The sequence below is a fragment of the Eublepharis macularius genome, chromosome 1, assembly GCF_028583425.1.
Source record: "Eublepharis macularius isolate TG4126 chromosome 1, MPM_Emac_v1.0, whole genome shotgun sequence".
Classification (NCBI taxonomy): domain Eukaryota; kingdom Metazoa; phylum Chordata; class Lepidosauria; order Squamata; family Eublepharidae; genus Eublepharis; species Eublepharis macularius.
In genome coordinates this window covers 142,404,745-142,428,623 of record NC_072790.1, presented here as the reverse complement: position 1 = coordinate 142,428,623, position 23,879 = coordinate 142,404,745, and the positions used below count along the sequence as shown (strand labels likewise).

The window sequence follows — 23,879 nt, the reverse complement described above, 5'->3', positions numbered from 1 at the left end:
TAATGCCTTTACATGCTTTCAGCCCGCTTGTGAGGAGGGAAGGCAAGGAATCCAAGAAATATATATTTTTAAGAATTTTTTTTTTTGGTGTGTGATTCTCTGATGTGATGTTATTTTTGGTTCAAACTGGACTATATGTTGTGATTTGAATATATATTGTAATGTGATGTACTGCTGTAATGTTAATAATGCTGCTATGTGGGGAGGGAGGGCAGGAAGTCCAAGAAATAAAATTTTAAATTATTTTTGTTGTGTTTGTGTGATTTTCTGATGTGATGTTTGGGGTTGTTTTAATTTAGGACTGTAAGTTGTGATTTAATAGTGATGATGTGAATTGTGATGTTTATTGCTGTTGAGAATTAAAAAATTTTTAAAATTATGTTTGTTGTGTGTGTGTGAGATTCTCTGGTATGATGTTGGGGGTTGTTTTAATCTAGGACTGTAAATTGTGATTTTATATGATGTGAAATGTGATGGTTAATGCTGCTATTGAGAAATAAATTTTTAAAACATTATTTGTGTGTGTGTGTGTGTGTGTGTGTGTGTGTGTGTGTGTGTGTGTGTGTGTGTGAGAGAGAGAGAGAGAGAGAGAGAGAGAGAGAGAGAGAGAGAGAGAGAGAGAGAGAGAGAGAGAGAGAGATTTTCTGGTATGATGGGGGCTGTTGTAATCTAGGACTGTAAGTTGTGATTTTATGTTGTGAAATGTGATGGTTAATGCTGTTATTAAGAAATAAAAATTTTAAATATTTTGTGTGTGCGCGTGTGTATGATTCTCTGGTGTGATGGTGGGGGCTGTTGTAATATTGTAAGTTGTGATTTTATAGCGATGATGTGGATTGTGATGGTTAATGCCATTATCGAGAAATAAAATTTTAAAAAATTATTTTTGGGGGGTGTGTGTGATTCTCTGGTGCTAAGATAGGGAAGAATGGAGAGTGGCTGGCCAGCTAGCTCTGGGGGTGATGGGAGGATTTTGGGGTGCATGTCTTTGCTTCTGCTTTGCTTTCCCAGGGATGAGCTTGCGTAAGGGGTGCATGCCTGTGCTGTATGGCACCCACCCTGTGCATAAATGCCCCTGGGAGCAAAGTCTGAAAAGTTCTCATCATAGGGAAGAATGGAGAGTGGCTAGCCAGCCAGCTCGAGGGGTGAGGGAGAGGATTTTGGGGTGTGCATCTTTGCTTCAGTTGGGCTGTTGGGGGGGGACTGCGAGTGGGACTGTGGTTGCAGCCATTGGCTACCACAATCCATGTGTTTCTGCTGTGTGGGAGTTTTCCTCACCGTAGAAATAAAATGTGGGATGGAAACCACCTTTGGGGGGGCATAAAATGCCCCCCCAAAGAGAAACTTGGGGGGTGGGAGGAGAGGTTGGATCAGGTCCCCTGAAAATTGGGTGCATTTTGCTTGCAAAATGCCACCCCAAGCCACCAAGAAAGCCTCCTTGTTTTTCCCCATAGGGATTAATAGAGAGTGGAGGAGGATGGGGATACCTTCTTTGGGGGCCATAACATGGCTTCCCAAAGTTCAATCATTCTGAAACCTGGGGGGGGGGGTCATTAGAGGAGAGTTAGGAGAAGGTCCCCACCAAGTTTGGTGTGATTAGGAAAGAAAATGCCCAAGGCTCCCAGAAAGCCAGGAGCATGTTCCCCATTGATAATAATGGCCAAATCTTTCCTAATCACACCCAAAGCGACCCGAATTGCGATTTCCAAAGTGGCTTGCCGCTTCAGGAATCGCTGTATTCCAAATCTTTTTCCCGATTTGCATAAATTGAATTAGGAAAACTGAATCAACTTGGCACTGCACACCCCTAGTCACAGTTCACTTTTTCATAGCTGTGACTCAGGTTAACATAGTAAAAGCCAGAGCTATACTGTAACACAGAAATACTGTTTAGGATGTTCATCTTACAAATAAAACGTGGAAGTCACTTGCACCTTAATATAAAAAGGTCTTTTAGAGGTTCAATAATAAGATAGTTAATGCAAATGTCTATTTGTTAACAGACTTCCCCAATGATATTTTAACTGCTACCAGGAAACCAGAGGTGCAATTTCATTTTTTATGTTTAAACTTGCAGAAAGAATCAATCTTTACAGAAAATGACATTACTTGGATTTCAGAGGTTGTATAATCATCTGAGGTCTATTTTAAACAAAATATCTTGGCATAAAGAAAACAGCTTTTAACAATGGTAATTTATTAATCTGCAGGAAAAAAGAAGAGTTCTTTGGATTATATTATCAGTAAGGCAGCTTTATGAACCAATACAGATAACAGTGAACACCTCAGAATTCACTTCTGAGAGCCGAGCTAAAACCTGGAATACAACAGAGTGTCACCAGCAAAATAAAAACCAAGCTCACCAGAGAAATTTAAACTTCGTACCATGCAAGCTAAATAAAAAAATGATGATGGGCAAGTTGCTCATGGCTCCAATAAAACTGAGAAGTTAGTTCTTATTTGTCAATTTCTTTTCTGGTAAACACTCTGAATACCACGCCCGATTAGAAGACTACTGTCCACTCTCAATCTAAGCAGAAACTGAACATAGGGGCAAGGGTTAAGCAGACTATTTCTAATCTTAGATAGTTCTCTCTCTCTTATCATCAACTATTATAGGAAAAACCTACAGCACCTACAAGTCTAAACTTCCTTCAGGAAAAACAATCTTTGGGGCTGTTTACATGGAGTGAGTAATACTAACATCCGCAGTATCTAACAGAAAGGAAATCTAGGGACGAATTGCCCAAATTATTGGTCAGATACATGAAACTTCAGTAAGATTTCTGACAAAGCTATGGAGAAAAAAAGCCCATCCATACTTGAAAAAGGACCACTGGATTTATGAACATTCCTTCTATTCTGAGGTAGGGAAGGCACCTTAAAACAGGGTTGTACCTATCTGTAACAGCTGTTCATCGAGTGTTCTTCTGTGCAGGCATACATGGCAATTGCGCATGCACAGGCCAGCTGCGAATGTATCAAAGCTCCAAAAGGCGTGAGATGCTCGCCCATTTCATGGACTTTTTGAGTGGGAGTGGCTATAAAAAGCGGGGTGAACTGAGGAAAGGTGGATCATACCTCAGGGCTTGCAGATCACTCACCCTCTGAGCTGATATTATGGCCACTAAGAAGGCCATCTTGGCTGTGAGAAGTTTGAGAGGACAGGTAGCTAGAGGCTTGAAAGGCTTATGCAAGAGAGTTACTAAAACCAAGAATAGGCTCCACTGAGGAGTAGGTTTGAACACTGGAAGGTAAGCATTAGCCAAACCTTTAAGGAAGGATTTGCAATCTGGTTGCAATTTATAATTTCCAATACTTCCCTTTGCTTTGTTTTCCATAGGACAATTTTGGGCTGTTAAGTCTTGTGTAATTAACACTGAAATACATGCGCACATTTAGGAATAAATTCCAATGGATGCAGTGAGACTTACTTCTGAGTTAATATGTACAGTATTGAGGTATAAATCTGTAATATTTATTTAGAAGTAACTTCTAGTCAAGTAAAGGAGAGTTATTGTAAAGTAAATGTGCTTAGAATCAGGATGTAGAGCACCCCAGATTGTACAGAACATGAGGAAATGATGTGTCTTGCAATGGGATGAGCAAATATGATACCAAGTGAGATCTGTTATAAAAAAACAAAAGTAAACAGATTTGCCATTTTGCCCCTAAGCAAGAAATGACCTGGGACAACAACTGAATCACCTTAGTAGTGTGTGTTGTGAATAAAAGGCTGAGGGTCAATGGATCGCCTCTCAGATTGTTTGAGTGTTTTTGGCAACACATTCTTCTGTCCTAAGTCTCAATCTAGATCTTTCCCAGGGCATCCTCAAATAGCTTGTCACTTTGAAAGAGGTAAGCCAGGACGATATTTTTAGAGTGTGAATCTGCTGGCCATGCTCTTAGTCAAGCGTGCCGGCTTGTTACTGCTGTCAAGACCATAATCCTGGAAGAAAAAGGTAAATGCATCCAGGATGACATCTGACTTGAAGGTATTGGCCGTTACATTTCTGTTTGCCCCTTCAATGGGGGCAGCTATTGTTGTACAGGAGGAGTTGGATCAGTTTCCAGATCCATACTCCTGACACTCTGGAGGCAATTGAGACAATAACTGTAGCCTTAATAGCCATGGTCATGGCCTCGTGAGCTCTTGTTAGCATGGCCTCTCTCCTCTTGTCTAAGTGGTCTCGGACTGATCCTTACCCATCTTCTGACCAGAGCCCAGATGACTGAAGTGTAGCCACTGGAGTTTCCATCGCAGGTACCTGCAACAACTCATAGCAAAGAAAGGTAATGAGTACAGTTTGTTTTGTTTTGGGACCAAGTTTGGGGATTATTAATTGGCTTATGGTTTAGACCACTCAGCCTTGAACCTTCTCCCCAAATATTCTGGTAATGGGAGGACCTTTTCTGAGGAACCTTCACTAGGAAGAGACTCGTTTTCCTGGTTTGGATTTGGTATTCCCAGTCTAAGGGTCCTACTCCCCCAAGGGTAATTTCTACCGCTAAGGGCTGAGAATGTCTTAGGTAGTAAATACTGGTAGATCTCAGATTCAGACAGCTGGGCTGACTGTTCTGGTAGGGACATTTCCTCCTCTTCCACATCTGAAGGAATTCATCCTTCTCCTTGTCATTACACACTCTATCTGAGGGTGATCCCCCTGCTCCGTGGGGATCCCTGACTGATAAACATTACAAACTGCCTTATTCTGACTCAGACCATCGGTCAGTGTTATCTCCTCAGACTGGCAGCAGGTCACCAGGGTCTCAGGAAGAGGTTTTTCCCCTCATCTACCTAATCTTTTAAACTGGAGTTAATGGGGAACAAACCTGGATCCTTTGCATACAAAGCAGAAGCTCTTCCACAGAGCTACAGCCTTACTCATGGAGGGAGGAGGAGGTAGACACCACACCACTATTTCCTCCCTCCTGGTTAGTCGTAAGAGTTAAAAGGTTCAAAGACACGGCAAATTTGCGCCCTTTATACGTTACCCATCTGACAGGGAAAGGCAGGGCTAGATCCTGTTGTAAAAGCAGGGCTAAATCCAAAGGGGAAAGGCCTGCTGTAAAATCTCCAGCCAGGAGATTGGCATGGGCACATTCACATGGTGCCCAGGCTGAGGAGATTCCTGGAATCTTTATAGGGCCAAGGTGCTTCTGACTGGCAAAGTGACAGGATTTCCTCCCTCATAGTCAGTCTAATTGTTGACAGGAATTCTGGAGGTAACACACTCGGAGGAACACATACGTGGCCCTCCTGGGCTTGTCGGCTGGAGCTCTGGGTGTCTGGATTATGTTTCAGCCATGTCTCTCCAGCCAGGAGATTGGCAAGCGCGTCTTTGAGAATAGGCGGGAAATCACTCATCGTGTTGTTTCCCACAAAAATTGAGCTCCGCCAGGTGGTGCTGTTCTCAGCTGGCTGACTGAGGCACACTGTTTTAACAAGCTCCCTCTGTGGAAGATGGGGCTGTTTAGAGGCCTGCGTCTCTTCCAAGGCCATTTCCTCACCAGGGAACCCATACAGCCTAAGAGGCATGCTGGTGCCGGCTGGGCCTGTTCCCGCCGCCGGTAAGATGGCTCCATGCGAACAGCCCATATTCTCCTCCATGAAGCTTTCCTCAGAGTCCGATGACTCTCTAGAGACCATATCGTCCTCTTCTTTTCTTTCTTTGGCAAGAGGAGTAAAAGAAGAGGAAATGGGAGGAGAGTAAGGTAATGAAGTAAGTAAGGAGTAAGGTAAAGAATGGTTTGAGGAAGAAGAAAGATAAATAAGAGATAGAGAGAAAAAAGGCAGCAGAGCTAGTCTGCTGAAGAACTGCTCTCCCTGGAGGCAGGAACAGAACTGAAGAGAGGGTGGTCCCACAGGCTAGACAGGAAGAGGAAGAAAGTTAGTTCCTGCCTCCCTGATTGGATGGTGGGAATCACCCAAGATGTCCTCCGCCTCAGAGGGAGAAGAGGGTCCTACCCTTCACCCCCTTATGATAGTCCGAGATGGCCACCAGATGAACCTTCACAGAGGAGTTAGAGAGTCCTTGGTTATTTAACAGGACCAGATAGTCTAAGACAGATGGTAAGGGTGCTGAAGAAGGGGTTAAGCCCTGTTCAAAAGCCCAAAGGGAGAAACTTTTCCACTTGCCAGAGTATGACTTCAGGGTGGAAGATTTTCTGGCCTGTGAAAGTATGTTCCTGACTGAGGAAGAGAATTCTGCTCTAGGGGAGACACAAGCCAAGCTGTTTCAGTGTTTCTAGTTCCTGGAGAAGAATCACGTCCTGAAGAATGGTTGGTGATAGTGAAAACCGGTATGTCCTTCTCTGTGACATTCTGGACAGGGTGGAGAACCAAGCTTGTCTTGGCCAGTAAGGGGCGATTACAATCGCTGATACCATCTCCCTCATCATTTTGCTGAGTGTCAAAGTCATGAGAGGGAGAGGAGGGAAGGCGTAGAGTAGATCGCTTCACCAAGAAATCTGAAAAGCATTTCCTAGGAACTACTTACCTTTGCCCGCTCAAGAGCAGTATTGGGGGCACCTCTTGTTGAGTGAAGTAGCAAAGAGGTCTATGGTTGGAAACACCATACATTGTAGGAATAAGAGTTGAAGGAAATCTATATGGATGGACCATTCGTAATTGAGGTCCCTGGACCAACTCAGACCTGAGAGAAAGCTGCCCTGATGCTGGATTGCCCATTCCCAAATCAGGGAGGACTCTCAGGAAAGGGACAGAGAAACCATGCCCTCTCCCCTGCTTGTTCAGATAATGCATGGCAGTTATGTGGTCTGTGTATATTTGAACATTCTTGCCTCTGACAAGGTATAGGAAGGCTTTCAGAGCAAAACGTATAGCCCTTAGCTCCAGAAGGTAGATATGTAACTTTGACTCATCTTGAAACCAGAGGCCCTTCACCTTACTGTCTCCAAAGTAAGCCCCCCAACCAGACAGGGAGGCATCTTAAAGATGGAGAGATGAATGGGGCTGGAACCAAATGGGGTCCCAATCATTAGGTTCCATTTGATGTTCCACCATGACAGGGATCAGTGAACAATCCTTGGAACCAAGAGCCACTTGTACAGGTTCTTGTAGTGTGGATGAAAAATGCTAACAAACCAATTTTGTAATGGCTGGAGCTGGAGTCTGGCAAATGGTACTGTGTCAGTTTTTGGATTTGTCTTGTGCTTTGGTGTCTGAAAGGGCACATCTTGTTCAGAATGAACAAGTTAGAATGGGCGCTCCTTACTGTTAGAATGAGTTAGAATGAATTCCTTACTGTTCAAGAACTCTGTTAGGGCTCAACAAATTCCAGACAACAGATAGTCATGGCACCTAGGAAATTCACTGTGGCATCTAGTAATATCAGAAATGATTTTATTATGATAACAGCAAAGTTAGACCATAGCTTGAGTAAAATTATGAAGTGTTTAGTAGTAAGTTTTGTGATAGCACTAATTAGAAAGTTTGATCATTAAAATATAAAACCCAAAGGCTGAAAAATGAGTCTGACAGCTAAATTGTTGGTTTGTTTCCTTCAGCAAAGAAAATTTGTCAAGGCCTGGTCTATTTTATATTCATAGTATGCAAGATATTTTAAAGCTTAATTGTCATAACTATCTTAATATGCAGCATTCTATCTTTTTGATCAGCCTTTTCAAACTTTTAGCAATATTGCCAGAGGATAGATTATCTATGCCCATCATCACTCCTGTACAAAAAATACAGAACCAATTGGCTTTCGGCAATTTATCACAACCACAGTTTTAATCTAGTGCCAAAACTCATTCACCAGAGAACGCTGCCAATGACAGTCAGTAATCACAAACCACTTTCTCATGGTGACACAGCTAAACAGTAGGATGAGCTAATAACAGCCACTGCTGCTATAGACAACAGTGGTCATCTTTGACAGGGCTTTTAGAATTTTCTTTAAGCAAAAATCTTAGTTTAAAACAAATAGTGAACCTAACTCAGTACTTTGCTTTTAGTAACGCTTGCTGCTTTCCAATAAAAATCATTGTTCCTTTTGGGCAAAATGCCAGATCAAGACAAGTATCAGCTCAACAGGTAAACACTTCTTATGACAAAAAACAAAGAATCTGGTCCAATTTTATCAAGTCTTAGACTTATTTATAAAATTTATGTCTTTCATTTCGAAACAAACACGGCAATCAAAGTAAGTAACAGGTACAACATAGCATAAAACCAATTAAAACCGTAACTAATTTACCTAAATAAAAACCACAAAGACAGAATTTAAAACATAGCACAGTAAGGTCACTGAGGGAACGCCTGACAAAACAAAAAAGTCTTCACCTGGTGGCAGCAGACTGTGATAAAAGGGGGCAAACATCTCTAGGGAAGAAGTTCCGTAATTTTGGTGCCTCATCCAAAGCCCTCTCTTGGGTTGCCACCTATCTAACCTCAGATGACAACAGGACCTGAAGTCTAGCCTCAGAAGATGACCACAGTAGTTGGGTAAGTTCATTAGGGAGTAGGTGATCCTTAAGGTATGCCATTCCCAAATCATATAGAAGTTTAAAGGCAAAATGCCAGCACCCTGAATTGGGCCCAGAAACAAATTGAGAATCGAGTAAATGAGCCAAGATTGGAGTGACTCACTCCAGTCAACATCCTGACTGCAACATTCTATACCAACTGAAGTTTCTAAACACTCTGAATGGCAGCCCCACATAGAATGCACTGCAGTAACATAATCTAAATGTTACCAGGACATGCACCATAGTGACTAGATCTTTTCTGCCCAGGAATGGGCACAGTGGGCTAACCAGCTGAAGCTGGTAAACAGCACTCCTGGCAATGGCCACCTGCTTATCCAACAGTAGCCCAGGGTCCCAGATATGAAAATCCTGAAGGACTCAACAGCTCTACCCATTTAGACTAGTCGGTAAATTGCAATTGTAAATCAGATGAAGGGGAGCTCTCTGGCTGTTATTCAACAAGGCTAACTCCCCTGTACCGATGAGTCAAATCTATGGGCCTTGGCTTCAAGTTCATATTAAGGACTTATCCTGCTCTATCTAGGGAACTAGACAAAAGTCCCTGAGGGCAAGGAGGTTGGCAGAATAGGTGAGTGTGCTTAGCCCCTGATGGCAAACAGCCTTTTTCCTCAATCCACTTTGTATCAAAGTTCTAGCAAAAACAAATAATCTATTAAGATTTGAACTTTGTACAATTTCATAGAATCAATAAATAATCAGTATGCCCTACAAAGACCCATTTAGTTCAAAGCATGGAACCCATTTAGCTCAAGCACAGAAAACAGTATTGTGTCACTTCTACTTAGTGTTCGCTTCAAATAAAAGTAACATTCTATTGTTGATATCATACTGCTTTTGCAATGAAGCAGCTATACAAAAAGTCATTTGGGTGCCTTTCCAAATTTTAAAAGTTCAGACTGAGTAAGAGACTGAGAGAAGCGTCACTATATTTTACAAAGACATAAGAAAATATGGCCCAATAATTAGCTTTCAAAAATCAAAACTATCTTCAAGTGATTTTCTTTAATCAATTTACTCACACGAGCAATACAGTAATCCTTGGGATTTTCCTTTTCCAAACCATACTTCTCCAGAGCTTCAATAACTGCAAAATCTGCAGTATCTGTAGTGGATAGTAGGATTGTCTTGTATGGTATATTTGGTTTCAAACTGTCTGCATAAATCCTCAGTGTTCCACCTATGAAATGCATTTCATTACATTTTAATAAGATACAAATGCATTCTGAAAACCTGAAGTTGTTTCTCTTACAAATCTAATCCGTACACCAGCAAAAAAAAAAAAATACAGAGTTCAATAGAGGATTTATCTTTCTTAACAATAGAAAGGGCAGAACAAAGTTTCAGAAATAAAGGTGACTGATGTTTTAAATTGCTGGGCCTATTTCAGATGAATCACACTCTTCCAGAAAACAAATCTAAAAGAAGTCTGCTTATCATGTTTCACATCGTACCTTCCTTGTTTAGATCTCATTTTATGTCAGTTCTGCTCTGCCTATCTTCAACAATTTGGGGTGGTCCTCACTCACTCTGAAAGGATTGTTTTCTGACTAATATATTATAGTGTCAAATTAGCCTCTCTTTGTAACATTTTTCCACCTTCTGCATTTCTGTAGCTATTAGATCTAGAGGCAGCTTCCACTTGGGAACTCCCTGTCCAAGGAAGACAATACACTTGGTCATCTCTTTTCTAAACTTCAGAAGATTAACAAATATGTTCTTGTTTAGGATGCCATTTTGAAGGAGTCGGTTCTGCTCTTTTTAAATCATGCTATCAAGTTATGAATTTCTATTGGTTAAAGCATTAATTGACTTCTAGAAGTTTTGTCTTATGATTTTCTTGTGTATTTGCACATTCTTTAAATACTGAGCTATAGCTGCTGCTCTCCCCACCCCAAGTCCCTTCAAGGCTAGTTTATCCCTATTAATGAGGGACAGAAATTAACAAACAAGTCTTCAGGAAATAAGATTTTTATACAAATTTCTATCAAGTATCCTTATACAAGTATCTATCAAGAATGTCTATCTGTGCTTCCCAGTGCATTCCTAAGCAGTGTAGCACTCTGCTTAGATGCTAAAGTATAATGCTGAGGACATGACAATTTTAATGTGTAGAGTTAAAGCTTTGTTATCCAGCACTTAATAATCCAGACAGAATGCTCAGTTAACAGTTCTTCCCCCTCAGTGACCACGGCCCTTTATCTTCAGGCAAATGCATGCCCTACTCCTGCCTCTCTAGCTGGCCAGCTTGATGCCTTCCAGTCATTGCTCAGCTTCTCTGTCAGTGCTTCCAGCTGATGTGATCCTCAGGTGCCTCCATCAACCTCAGCCTGCCTGAAGCTGTTGGAAGCTACCTCTGCAGCAAGGAACCCAGGCAACTGGCCACTTGTTTGCCTACTCTATGGGAAGAAGGGTTCTACCAGGTACGGGGGCTACTACCACAGAAATCCCAGTATGGTAAGTATGGTCACCAATTGTTTTTTTTTAGAAGATGGGGCAGAGAAATCTGCTTGAGTGTCTAGCACATTTAGTTAACCAACAACCCTTAGTCCCCATAAGTGCTGGTATCAAAGCTTTCCCTGTCTAATGGAAAAAAGGAAAGGTGGAGTTCTAAGCATTATTAAGAGCTAGCGGGGAACAGTGCAAATTCTAAGGTTTCTGAATAGTTTCACCTTTCATACAATTTGTGACTAAACAATCACCTGAATCTGGCCTGCCATCAGAGCTCCGGAACTCTTGCATTCTCTTCTCTAGTTTTTGCTGCCTCCGTCGTTTCATTACCACCTCTGGATTGGATATTGTGCGAGTGAAACTGGTTTCAGGCATGTCTTTGTAGACTTCTGCTGCAAGACGAGAATTCTCACTGCCAAAATAATTTAACTAATTACACATTATTCATTCTTATTGCCCCAAGGTATCAATCTAAACGAAGTACATACAGGACTCTGAAAGGGATGATATTATACTGAATTTCCATATAAAGTTCATTCTACTAGCCTTAGAGTAAGCTTTGCACTGACCTACAACATCAACTCTAACCAAGATATTTACAGATGTAAACCATACTGTACATACTACATATACTATTAAATATTGTGCAGTCAAAGCAGCAAATTAATTAAATACATTAAAATACATTAAAGGGGCAACAGTAATGATTGTTTTGCCTCCAAATGCCAATTTTTCACGCACACACAAATATCCAAACTCTACATACATACAATCTTGCGACACTGAAAACTGTTTTTATACAGTCAGGGGGGAAGTAAAACCAACTCCTCACCTTAATTAAGGACATTTGATAGAAGTCACACATGACCAGGCAAAGTAGCATATACATTTATGAGACAGTTACTAAAACTCAGAAAAAGATTTTTTTTAACAGAGTAACTGAGAGCCACTTCTGAAATAAAGTGAAAAATTCTTGGGTGACCATTCATTCATCCTGACAAGACAAGGGAATGTACCAGTCCAAACAGCTTTTAAGAGAAGTACTGCAGATTGCTTCAGCTGCCAAGCATTCCAGTACTGAAGTGATAAAAGGAATGCCTGAGTCTAAACAATAGCTGTTGTCTACCAAATAGCTATCAAATAAATAGCTTTCAGCTACCAAATTTGGTTTTAAATATTATACAAAAGTTGTATTAGTCTGCCAATCTGCATTCCCTTCTGAGAAGCTTTCATTACATGGCTCTATCAAAAAACTGTTTATGATCCAACTGGTAAGATCTGCTTGGGTAAGCATCCAGCCCAAAGAGTGTGTGTTGAATTAATACAAAGACCTACAGAAACTAGAATGTATGCTTTTCGGAACAAAGCTTGGAATTATTTGGGTTTCTAATATCTGTGAAATCTACTGTACTTTTCAAAATTATAATAAATGTAAAACCAAGAGTTATCAAGATAAATTATGTCTGAATGAAAATGGGAGAGAAGCCATTTCCTTAAAAGGAGCGCCTCTATGAATTTTTTCACTCATTAGTGAAATGAACAGAGCACCAAATGTGTCCTTTAGACTGGAATACATTATCACATTGCTGCTCCTATTACTGCTGCCAACCTCCAGGTGGGACCTAGTGTTTTCTGGAAATTACAACTGCTTTCCAGACTACAGAGATTATTTTTCCCCTTAAAGAACTAAAGAGCCTAGGAGAAACATAAGTCTTAGATTAGCTACAGAGAGTAGAGGCAGTAGATCGTCTTACAGTATACCATAGAGACCAAAGAAACTGAATGACAGTTGTCTGTCCAGACATTAAAGGCTGGAGGAGAATAAAAGAGAAAAAGGACTGCTTTTAGCTGGCATTATCCGATGAGTCATCAAATCAGATTTTATCCTTAACACTGAGAAAAGGCTGAAGACAATTTTGATAGGTTAAGTGACATAAAGCAAGACATTTAAATTTAAAAACTGGACTTTGATGGGCGGAAGTAACTTCACAGGAACGAGAGAAGCTGACCTTTGACTTAGAGGTGACATCACATCCTTGCTGAGCTCCCTCCCCTCTCCAAACTCCATCCTTCCCCAGGAACAGTCCCCAACTGGAAATTGGTGATTCTAACTCCTGCCCAGGGGAAAAGGACCTTTAAAAACATCTGCCAAGAAACACTGAATGTATTACGGGGTAAGAGTCAAACATCCTATACGCAAGATAGAAGAAGGCTGTAGAATGTGTGCATTCCTGTAATATGTTTTTTTTCCTTCATGCTGCAATCATAAAAGAAAATACAGAAACACAAACATTTATGCCAACGAAGGTTTAAAAAAGAGGTGAAAGTACTGCAGACTCAGAACTACAGCATAGCCCTCTTTCCAATATGAAAACTAAATCCACCAATGAACAAATTATAGTTAATTATGAAAAATATTATAAGAATGTTCTATCTCCACTCTGGCGCTATTCTTCAATAGACAGGAATGTATAAATAAGGAACTAAGACTCACATATCATCCCCATGAAATGGTCTATCATCCAAAGCTTGCCGCAATGCTTCTTTCTCTCGCCTCTTTTTTTCCTTCTTTTCTTTCTTTGATAGAGTTCGTTTGAAGTTCTGGATCACTCCCTCTTTCTCTTGTTTTTCAGGGCCATTGCTTTGAGCCTTCTGAAACAAACCAGTAAACAACTATAACTACATTAATTTCCAAGTCAAATCCTATTTTGGAACAAGAATATATTAAACTGAAGACAATTATATACATTTTTAGATAAATGAAAGGAGTTCAGATTTTTAAAAAATTATGCCTTCTGTGACTACACCTCCTAGCCTCAAACCACTGACAGCAAGGATAGGTTCAGTCCCCTCAAACAAACAAGTGATCAGTGTGATCTATACAATCTACCCAATGCCATGCTCAATAAGCTTCAGTTTTTAAAATGGTTTTTTAACTTTGAGAAAAATTTCTGGTGCCGCATGCTGTTTCAGAATACAGGTTGCATCCAATGAGTTGCAAGAAGAGCTCTGATTGTGGAATGGACTTTTCTTTCCCATCCTCTCCCACTGCACCCTCCAAAACATTGTTGCTAAGATTCAGGGTACTCACAAGAACAGTACTAGTCACAGCATGGAGGTCTAAAATTGGGAGAGGGTAAATCAGCAAAAAAACCCTCCCAGTCAGTGTAAAACAGTGTATAATCATAAACAGACAATGTATAATCTTAAACACAGATACTCTGTATCTATGCTTATATGGCCTTAATTAGGTATCAATGTCTCTGTACAAAAATCAGACTTTAAACAAGATGAATCATCATTTCATTGATTATTCCAGTTTTCCCCTTCTAAACCTTTACTAAGTAAGAACAAGACGCTGTCTATGATACTATGTAAAGGACAAAGTGAATCCAATGTAATAATTATATCAACATTTTTGCACATCTGAACAGAACTAAAAAGATAAGTTGTTCTCTTAAGATTTACCAGCCCATATTCAAAGAATAAACAAAAATATTTGATCAAAAGCAATTTGAGTCTACTATATTACAGCAGATTTAAACAATCTGAGAACTTTTATAACATCCCATCCAGACCCCATCTTAATCTTAATAACAATAACAACAATAACAGTATGCTTATATACTGCCCTTCAAGACAGATTAGTGCCCCACTCAAAGCAGTGAACAAGGTCAGTATTGCATTGTCGAAGGCTTTCACGGCCGGAGAACGATGGTTGTTGTGGGTTTTCTGGGCTGTATTGGCGTGGTCTTGGCATTGTCGTTCCTGACATTTCGCCAGCAGCTGTGGCTGGCATCTTCAGAGGTGTAGCACCAAAAGACAGAGATCTCTCAGTGTCACAGTGTGGAAAAGATGTTGGCAGGTCATTTATATCTACTCAGGAGGGGTGGAGTTGAGCTGAGTCATCCTGTAAGAGTTTCCCAGGGTGTGGAATGCTAATGGAGGGAGGCTTCACTGTATCCTGAGGAGGTTCTTTTGCATATGGATTGGGGCTTGATGTGCTAATCTTCTCTGCAGGGCTATTGCTGAGTATAGAGTGTTTTGTTAGCCTGGTGTTTTTCAGAACTGGAAACCATGCTCTGTTCATTCTTAAGGTTTCTTCTTTCCTGTTGAAGTTTTGCTTATGCTTTTGAATTTCAATGGCTTCCCTGTGCAGTCTGACAAAGTAGTTGGAAGTGTTGTCTAGTATTTTGGTGTCCTGGAATAAGATACTGTGCCCTGTTTGAGTTAGGCTATGTTCAGCCACTGCTGATTTTTCAGGTTGTCCAAGTCTGCAGTGTCTTTCATGTTCTTTTCTTCTTGTCTGGATGCTACGCTTTGTGGTCCCGATGTAAACTTGTCCACAGCTGCAGGGTATACGGTATACTCCTGCAGAGGTGAGGGGGTCTCTACTGTCTTTTGCTGATCGTAGCATCTGTTGTATTTTTCGGGTGGGTCTGAATACTGCTTGAAGGTTATGCTTTTTCATAAGCTTTCCCATCTGATCAGTAATTCCTTTGATATATGGCAAAAACACTTTTCCTGTAGGAGACTGTTTTTCCTTGGTTGTTTGATTCATCCTGGGTTTGATTGCTCTTTGGATTTCATTTCTGGAGTAGCCATTTGCCTGAAGTGCGTGGTTTAGATGATTAATTTCCTCACTGAGAAAGTGCGGCTCACATATCCGTCTTGCACGATCCACTAATGTTTTCATTATGCCTCTTTTCTGTCGGGGGTGGTGATTGGAGTTTTTGTGTAAGTACCGATCAGTATTATTATTATCCTCATAATACAGCTGGGGAGCTGGGGCTGAGAAGAGTGGCTTACTCAAGGTCACCTGCTGAGCTCATGGCAGTAGTGGGAGTCAAACTAGCAGAGTGCTGATTCACAACCCAGCCAGCCACTTAACCACTATGCTCTCAATCTTCTATTCTTGGGCAAAGTGCTAGAGTGGGTCGTTACTTCTCATCTCTATGGCCTCTTGGTAAAACTGATTTTCCAAACCCATTTCTCTCTGACTTCAGGCCAGAATCTGGAACAGAGATTGCTTTATTTGCCTTGGTTGGTGACCTCTACAGAGAACTAGGCAAAGGAAATGTGACCCAGGTACTTCTGTTGGATCTCTCAGCAGCCTCCAATACTATCAACCATAGTATTCTACTGAGCCATCTCTCAGCATTGGGACTAAGGGGCACTGTGTTATGGTGGTTTAAATCCTACTGGGGGGGTTGGTCTCAGAAGGTAGCATTGGGGGCGTTCTTGCTCTGCCCCATGGCTGTTAGCCTGTGGGGTTCCACAAGGTTTTATCTTATACACCATACTATTTAATATCTATATGAAACAACTGATTGCTGTTCCTGGCTTTTTTATCTTGCACCAGCCAGCAGTATTCAGTGGGTATTATTTTATAAAACCGTTCCAATCCTCTAAGACTGACATGACAACATCTTGCCAGCTCTCAGCTTTCTATAGCCACTGCTTTAGTAAACTGTCCTAGTTTACAAGCTACCTCCGCATATCTCTCCTCAGGTTTTTTTCTTAAACTTTCAAACTTTTCAACCTAATTCTGAGGTTGCTATTGATGTTCTGAATCAGTAATAGGCTGGATGAGAGTGAACTAACTGAATCCTGACAAGACAGAGGTTCTCTGCATTAGTAGAAAGGAGGTCCACTGAGTTGAGATCACTCCAGTCTTGGATAGAGTCATACTCCCCTTGAAAAATCAGGTCTGGAGCTTCAGAGTGCTACTTGACACAGTAGTCTCCTTAGAAAGCCAGGTGGCTTCAGTGGTACCAAGCGCTTTTGCCAGCTTTGGCTGGTGCATCAGCTGTGACCATTTCTAGTTCAATCAGATATAGACACAGTGATCCATGTCTTAGTTACATCTTGACTAGACTACTGCAAACCACTCTACTTGGGGCTACCCCTGAAGAGTCTCTGGAAGGTACAGCTAATGCAGAATGCTGAGACTAGATTGTTGGTCAGGGCCAGCTACCGGGAACATGTGACCCCAATACTACAGCAATTACACTGGCTACCAATCCACTCTTGATTCCAATTCAAGGTGTTGGTCTTGGCCTTTAAAGCCCTTACATGGCTTGAGACACGGGTATCTAAAGGACCATCACAGGGAGAGGCCTAAAGAGGCTGATGGGATGACTAAACAAGAGAGGGCCTTTTTCTGTGGTAGCCCCATGATTATGAAGCTACCTCTCCAGAGAGTTGTGCATAGCCCCCTAACTTTCAAACTGAAGGAGGCAGATGAAGACATTTTTATTTAGAACTGTGTTTAATTGATAGGTTTAGACTGTGGTTTTAAATTGAGTCCAAGCAGAGAGTGGACAGAAGCTTTGCAGTTTAACATGTCAGAAACAAACTAATTTTCTGTACAGGATGTTTGATCATTAATAACTAGCACCACTCTAGGTTTTCTTGTATGACTTCATCTCAGCTTTGTTTGGTTATAGCTTATTTCTTGTTGACTTTTAAGTTATCCAAGTATGAATGAGCATTTTACAAACTGTGTCAAAAGATCCAGTTTCCTTAAAGAAACCCTAAACAGCTTACACATAACCATGCAACAATCTGCTACTTCCTCAGTGTAAACGTCACCATAAGTAAATAAAAGGGATGAGTAGCTCTATCCTGCTTGAGAGTCAATCCCTCTGTACTCCTTTGGATTTGCTGTGATAGTCTTCTGCTAAATTCTGAGGAATCTCATGGAATCCATTCCCTCCAGGGGGCAAAAAAATAACTGTTCAGTGCTCTACACTGATTGGAAGTGCTAAAACACAGCAAATTTAAATGATCTGAGAATATTTACAATACTAAATAACTGAGGGGGGTAGAATTACTTGCTGTGGGGTGTGCACTTCCAGGGTTCAGCAATTCAGGAATCAATAGTAAAGCCCAGGTCTTTACCAAGGTTCTTAGTGTCTGCCAATTATTGACACTGTATCTGTGTGCTCATTTCCACCACTCAGAGATATTCATAATAGTACACTTGTAACTATATCTTCATTACAATTGTGTGACTGCTAAGTCCATCTATAACAATTATCTAATAACAACACATTAGAGAATCTTTATAAAGCTATGGATCCTGGAAGTGCATACCTATGACATTTTAAAATGCGTTAATAGACACAAGGGAGGAAATTAGGGAATGAAAGAAACTGCAGTTACACATACTGCTTCATCACAAGTCCCAAAGATCAGTGAGACATAATACAATTTTCCAATTAACTCTAGCATAGATGCTCAAAAGTATAAAGAAAGTGAGGGAAAATCTGGCTGTGACTTCCTAAGTATGCAAGCAAGATCAACTTAAAAAAGAAGTACATATGAACATTAGCAATTTTATCAGTATATAAGCCACATTTTTATCAGTATATAAGCCACATGGGCCCTGTCTAGGGCCCATAATTTCACTTACAGGTTCTGTAATCATTCAACCAGTTTGCTGCACCAAAAGATTTTCACTGAAAGCTCACTGCCTGCAGGTAACATTTATACAGTTTATCTTGAGATACTGACCATGACTCTTCGACAAATCTCCCTAGAACCCCTAATCAGCCAGCTTCCCAGTCTCACCAGCTGTCATTAGTAGCCAGACAGGACATGATTTTACTACCTACCTTGCCACACTATAACATCAAAGCAGATCAGCCTACTTGATGGCACACACTCATAGGCTACACTCATATGAGCATAATGGAGAAAAAATATGAGAGAATCTACCATGTACACCCAGGATATGTTAAAATGACGTGGTTAACTCTCAAAATTGCTAAAACTCATGCTCATGTTATTTCATACCTTTGGAGGAAGTGCATCATTTTCATTCTTGAGTACGAACCGTCCTTCTCTATCATCTTTGTTCCAATTTAATTGCACAACAAGAGGTTTCTCATCAATATCCAATCTTCTTTCTTCTTCAAAATATGAAAGAAAAAGGGCATAACTAATGGTTACTTACTACTTTAACATCAAAACTGTATTACATTAGACTTAGTAACAGAGAACGAGATTGCTATATTTCTTTTTTTTTAATTATAAATGCTTTTCTATAGCAGTGAAAGATCCTGTCAAATCTTTCTACTTTTCAAAGCAAAATATAATTAAATTCTGCCATCAACATGGCAAAGTTTATTTATATATGTCATTTATAGTCTGCCTTTCTCATTGAGACTCAAGACAGATCACATAATATGAGATTACCACAGTCAGTATCAGACATTTCAGCAAATACCACACGATATATGAATGCAAATTTGCAAAGACATAACATCAGCAAAAATCCAATAAAGAGTTGAGAAATGCTAAAACAGAGCATAAGCAATTCCCAGACTGACATTAAACATAGAACTACCCAGTAGGATCATACTAGTACATAGCATTTACACTTGCACCTAAAGCAGCCCCTCTTTCCCATTTTCTCTGTGAGAAATATCATCTTCAAACTATGCAAACTTCATATATAAGGAACTCAACATCTTTTAAAGAAGCTTTGAAGAAGCTCAACTCAATAGCATTGAAATCACAGTAACTAAAAGCCTTCTTTCAACCAGCAGTAGACAAATTATCAAGTATGCATTTCTGATATAGTAAACGTATTACAGTATCAGAATATACAGACCAAAGGTTTTTCCATGCTCTTATGCAGTCTTCCAGCATTTCAAGTTTTTAACACCACATTAAGTGACAATTCCCCAGTGCCATGTTAGTATTTTCAAATGGCTAAAGTGGCCTAAGGTCAGAGATCCACAAGACAACCATCCTTATTTTTAATCTCAGTCACTGTTCTGCTAAATAGTAGTCACTCAAGATGTCCTAAGGATACAAAAGTACTACATATAGTGAAGTATACAAAAGAACAGTAAAACTTACAAACTTAAAATATTTTTACAACAATACCCCAATACAATAGCTATACCTCTAGATCAAGCATACTCAGTCATCAACCACATCTCACCTAGATGCAGCTTCAGATTACCACATTTCCCCTTAATTCATTGCCACACTGAAGTTGCAGTCCTAAGGACACATCCTGGGAGTAAGCATCATTGAATAACATGAGACTTACTACTGAGTAGACATGCTTAGGATTGTTCCTTGGGGTTCTAACTGATTCATAATAGTGTTTTTAAGTCAGCCAAGAATGAAATAAGCTCAGGCTTTATCAGGAACGTGGTGAGATCTCATTCCAAGTTTCTGGACAATCTCATCCAGCAGCTTTATTGTAAAACTCAAACAATATCAGTAACAGGATGGAACCTTGGTGCTGAATCCCAAGGCAGTATTAGTCAAAGCCAAGAGTATTAGTCAAAAGGAGCAAACATTTTGTTGCCCTTGTTCCAGATGCTGATAGTGTTAATAGCACTGGTAGATAATCTCAGTACCCACTCATGACTGTAACAGTATTAGAAAATCGGGGGGGGGGTTCCCCAATTCATAATGAGCCAAATCTATACAATTGTCTTTATTTTGCCATTCTAGGTACATCATCAACCTACTATTCATGAGACTGGAGGGCAGGATAAACAGAATACACACACATTCACTCTCCCCACCTCACCCTGGACTCAGGAAGGAAAACTTGGATACTTGGCAGAAAATGAAAGATACCCTCTGGGAAAGAAATACTTTATAAATAATGAAACATTTTAAAGTAATTACTTCATTACACTGCTAACATACTATACATATAACGATGGTGATGATATCAAAGAGCCAGCACTGTAAAGTTTTGCTTAATAGCAAAATCTGTTCCTGGTCCTTAATACCACAACTGGTCAATTACATTATACTGATAAGGCATTTCTGAGTTCACTGTAGAAATATATCTTCTGTTTCTGCATGGTAATGTTGAGGTTTGCATACTACTACTACTCCAGATATTGCCTTTTTTGCTACAATGATGTATTTTTTGGAATGTTGTTAGCTGCCCTGAGCCCATTTGTGGGGAGGGCGAGGTATAAATCAAATCAAATAAATAAATAAGAAATATTATTTTCTTCCTTCCTGTATGTTAACCAACAGAAAGAGGTTTTCATAAGGCTACTGTAGTTCACAGCCTGGGTATCAGAATATAAATTTGTACTTATTTCATGAATATATCTAGAAAACAGAAAAACAACTTCCGGCCCATAGAACAAATACACTGTGTCATGACCCAGTCTCGGACCGAGCTCTGGCTGCCCGCCAGCAAGTCCTCATCAGAGGAGGAGGACTGCTTTGGGCAGGCAGATCCCATGCAGGCAGACCCCGCACCAGGAGAAGCGGGATCGGAGGAGCCGGCCATGCACCCCGTGCAGGCAGACCCCGAGCCAGGAGAAGCGGGATTGGAGGAGCCGGCCATGCAGCCAGGGGTACAGCCCATGCCTCCCAGGGAGAACGCTGGGGCCGAGGAGCCGAGCAACACACAAACAACCCCGGCCGCCACTCGGGGAGAGCAGTCAGAGCCAATCGCCCGGAGGAGGGGTCAGGCGTGAGAGGTGGTTGAGCAATGGTGCCACAGCACCCGACTCCAAGCGCAGAGGTGGCTGGAGCTGATCCAGGTGACAAGGCAGAGCAATGAATGGATGAAGAAGCACCTGGCCCGTTCGCCTCTCATACAAGGCGGAGCATAAGAGCAAACGCTGAACGCAGAGCAGCATAAAACAACTTCAGTCGTCAGCTACTCTGCTACCGGAGCCTCACACCTGAAGACCTTCCCACCTTCTTTGAGCCTTGTTCCCCCCTTGGACTGATTCCCGGACTTGGACTTCAGCTTGCCTTTGGACTCTGCCCCTGCCTGCCCCTTGTTTGGACTGCTTTGACTGGATTCGACCTGGACTGCCAACCTTGGACTTTGCTCAAACGGACTTTGCCTTTAACCCGCCCGTCTGGGTGAGCAACCTAGCCCAGCCTCAGCCGTGCCCCGGGTGCTATGCCGGAGCACGACACACTGCACCTGACCCGGCGAAAAAGCAAACCTGATATTATCAGCAAAACTGACTAGCGTCCTATCTGTGTAATGCAAACCCACAGTCAGAATTTGGATGTGTCCTGACTGAATATACCCCCTGTTCTCAAGAATCTGTTATACATGTATAACAGTCTGTTAAATACCAGTATTCTCATTAACTTGATCAAAATTGATCATAGACTAATGCCACACCTGTAACTGTGCCATTTTGTATGAATAAAGTTGATTAACCTGTTTTTACTGCTTTGTATTACCAGAAAATCTTATTTCTAAATAGGTACACACCATCACTGTTACAAAAAAAAACAACCCTGTGACCTGAACTTATATGGATTTCTGATTACATGGCCCTTGGACAGCTCTGAGCTAGAAAGTATCATTTTATGTACTACTTCTTAAGTACAAATCTATTACATATATTTCAATTTACTCCCAAGATTTCTTTTTCCTATGCCATCCAGAAACTTAGTTCACTCCAATTCACTCCCCCTCACTAGATGTTGTCTCTTTAAGCAACAGTAATCTATTGCCCTTCTTCCTGAAATTAAGGAGGGGCAGCCTCAACCTTAAATCCACCCTTTAAATGATGGATGGTTTAAATTTCTTAAACCATCTCCTTACTCTAGTATATAAAATATCCTTTTATGTCACTCTCCAGAGTAGGAGTGTCAGATAAAGTTTTTAGGCTACAAGTAGTACAGATACTATATAGTGCTAGTTTTTAGTGAATTGCCATGTTGGTCTGCAGTAGAACAGCAGGATTTGAGACCAGTGGCACCTAAGAGACAAACAAGATTTTCAGAACATAAGCTTCTGAAAGTCAGAGTTCCCTTCTTCAGGTACCTGCTATCTCCAGATATCTGAAGGGAGCGTTGACTCTCAAAAGCTTATACTCTGAAAATCTTGTTGGTCTTTAAGGTGCGACTGGACTCAAATCCTGCTGGACAGTGCTACTGATCAAAAATAAGCTATTCAAATACTGCATAGACAATGGAAGTTCAAAACTGATCTGCAAGAATAAAGGAAAAAACTACCCACACCACTTTTCACCTATCAAAACTGAAAGATGCACATCATGTATAACAGAAAAACACAGGTGTTTTCTTTTATTACAAACTATAGTGAAGTAACAAACCAGTAATGTTTAAGAAACAGCTCCTCTACTTTCCATTTGAGAATTTTTATCATTTTATTACAGATCTGAAATATTTTTATTTCCCACTTCAAGATGAAAGACTAACAACACATATATCAAGTGAAACCTATGTAACTTAAAAGCTACTTATAACAACCAAAGGCAAATTAATAGAAGACAATCCATTGCTTTTAACAGGATTGTTTTTCTTTTATTTAGAAGCCCTGTTTCATCTCCTTCCCAAATTTATTCTCCCTACTTAAAAAGACGTTTAGCAAAACTTCTTTTAATTATAACAAACCCAGAGGCTTGCTATACAGAGTCTCCCCAGGCCTCAGCGATATAACTGGAAAGAAAACAGAAAGTATGTCAGCTAAAAAAATCATGGCTGTATATGTTCCTTGATCCTTTATTCTTTTAGGAGACAGGCTGCCATATTCTCCATGAATTGAAAATTCCAATCTTTTTGGAAGGGCAATTCAAATAATCAATTTTTCAAGATACAAGACATGGATAGGTAACACCAAATCGCACAGGCTAATGAAAAACCCTTCTTGATAGTTGTAAACACCAACATTCTGGAATATGCTTCCTAAAGAGACCATTCTCTCAGCCCAAACTAGCAACTCTTCAAAAAACAATGCAAAGTCTTCCCTCTTTTCAAAGACATTTGGAGAATACTGATGAGCTCACAGCCTTATTCAAGCCATAAAAGTAGAGTCTGCATTTTCTAATTTTGTAAAATGTTTGAGGCATTAGTATGTTTTCAGAGCCTAGTCCTATTAGTTCACTTATGCCCACAAGCAGAAAAACCATTTCTGTATTGAACAG

At 40.6% G+C, this 23,879-nt stretch overlaps 1 protein-coding gene across 15 annotated transcripts in view; it reads right to left on the bottom strand.

Moving 5' to 3' along the window:
- AFDN (afadin, adherens junction formation factor) overlaps positions 1 to 23,879 on the bottom strand; it is a 223,718-nt gene that overhangs the window by 183,015 nt on the left and 16,824 nt on the right. For 8 of the 15 annotated variants that reach the window (XM_054973994.1, XM_054974054.1, XM_054974089.1 and 5 more), the window contains exons 3-6: positions 18,763 to 18,878; positions 13,457 to 13,614; positions 11,214 to 11,374; positions 9,534 to 9,691 (exon numbers count right to left, since the gene is read on the bottom strand). In XM_054973994.1, the coding sequence (XP_054829969.1) occupies positions 9,534 to 9,691; positions 11,214 to 11,374; positions 13,457 to 13,614; positions 18,763 to 18,878 (593 nt within the window). The remainder of the gene's footprint in view (positions 1 to 9,533; positions 9,692 to 11,213; positions 11,375 to 13,456; positions 13,615 to 18,762; positions 18,879 to 23,879) is intronic. The other 7 variants (XM_054974002.1, XM_054974062.1, XM_054974097.1 and 4 more) reach the window with 3 other exon arrangements.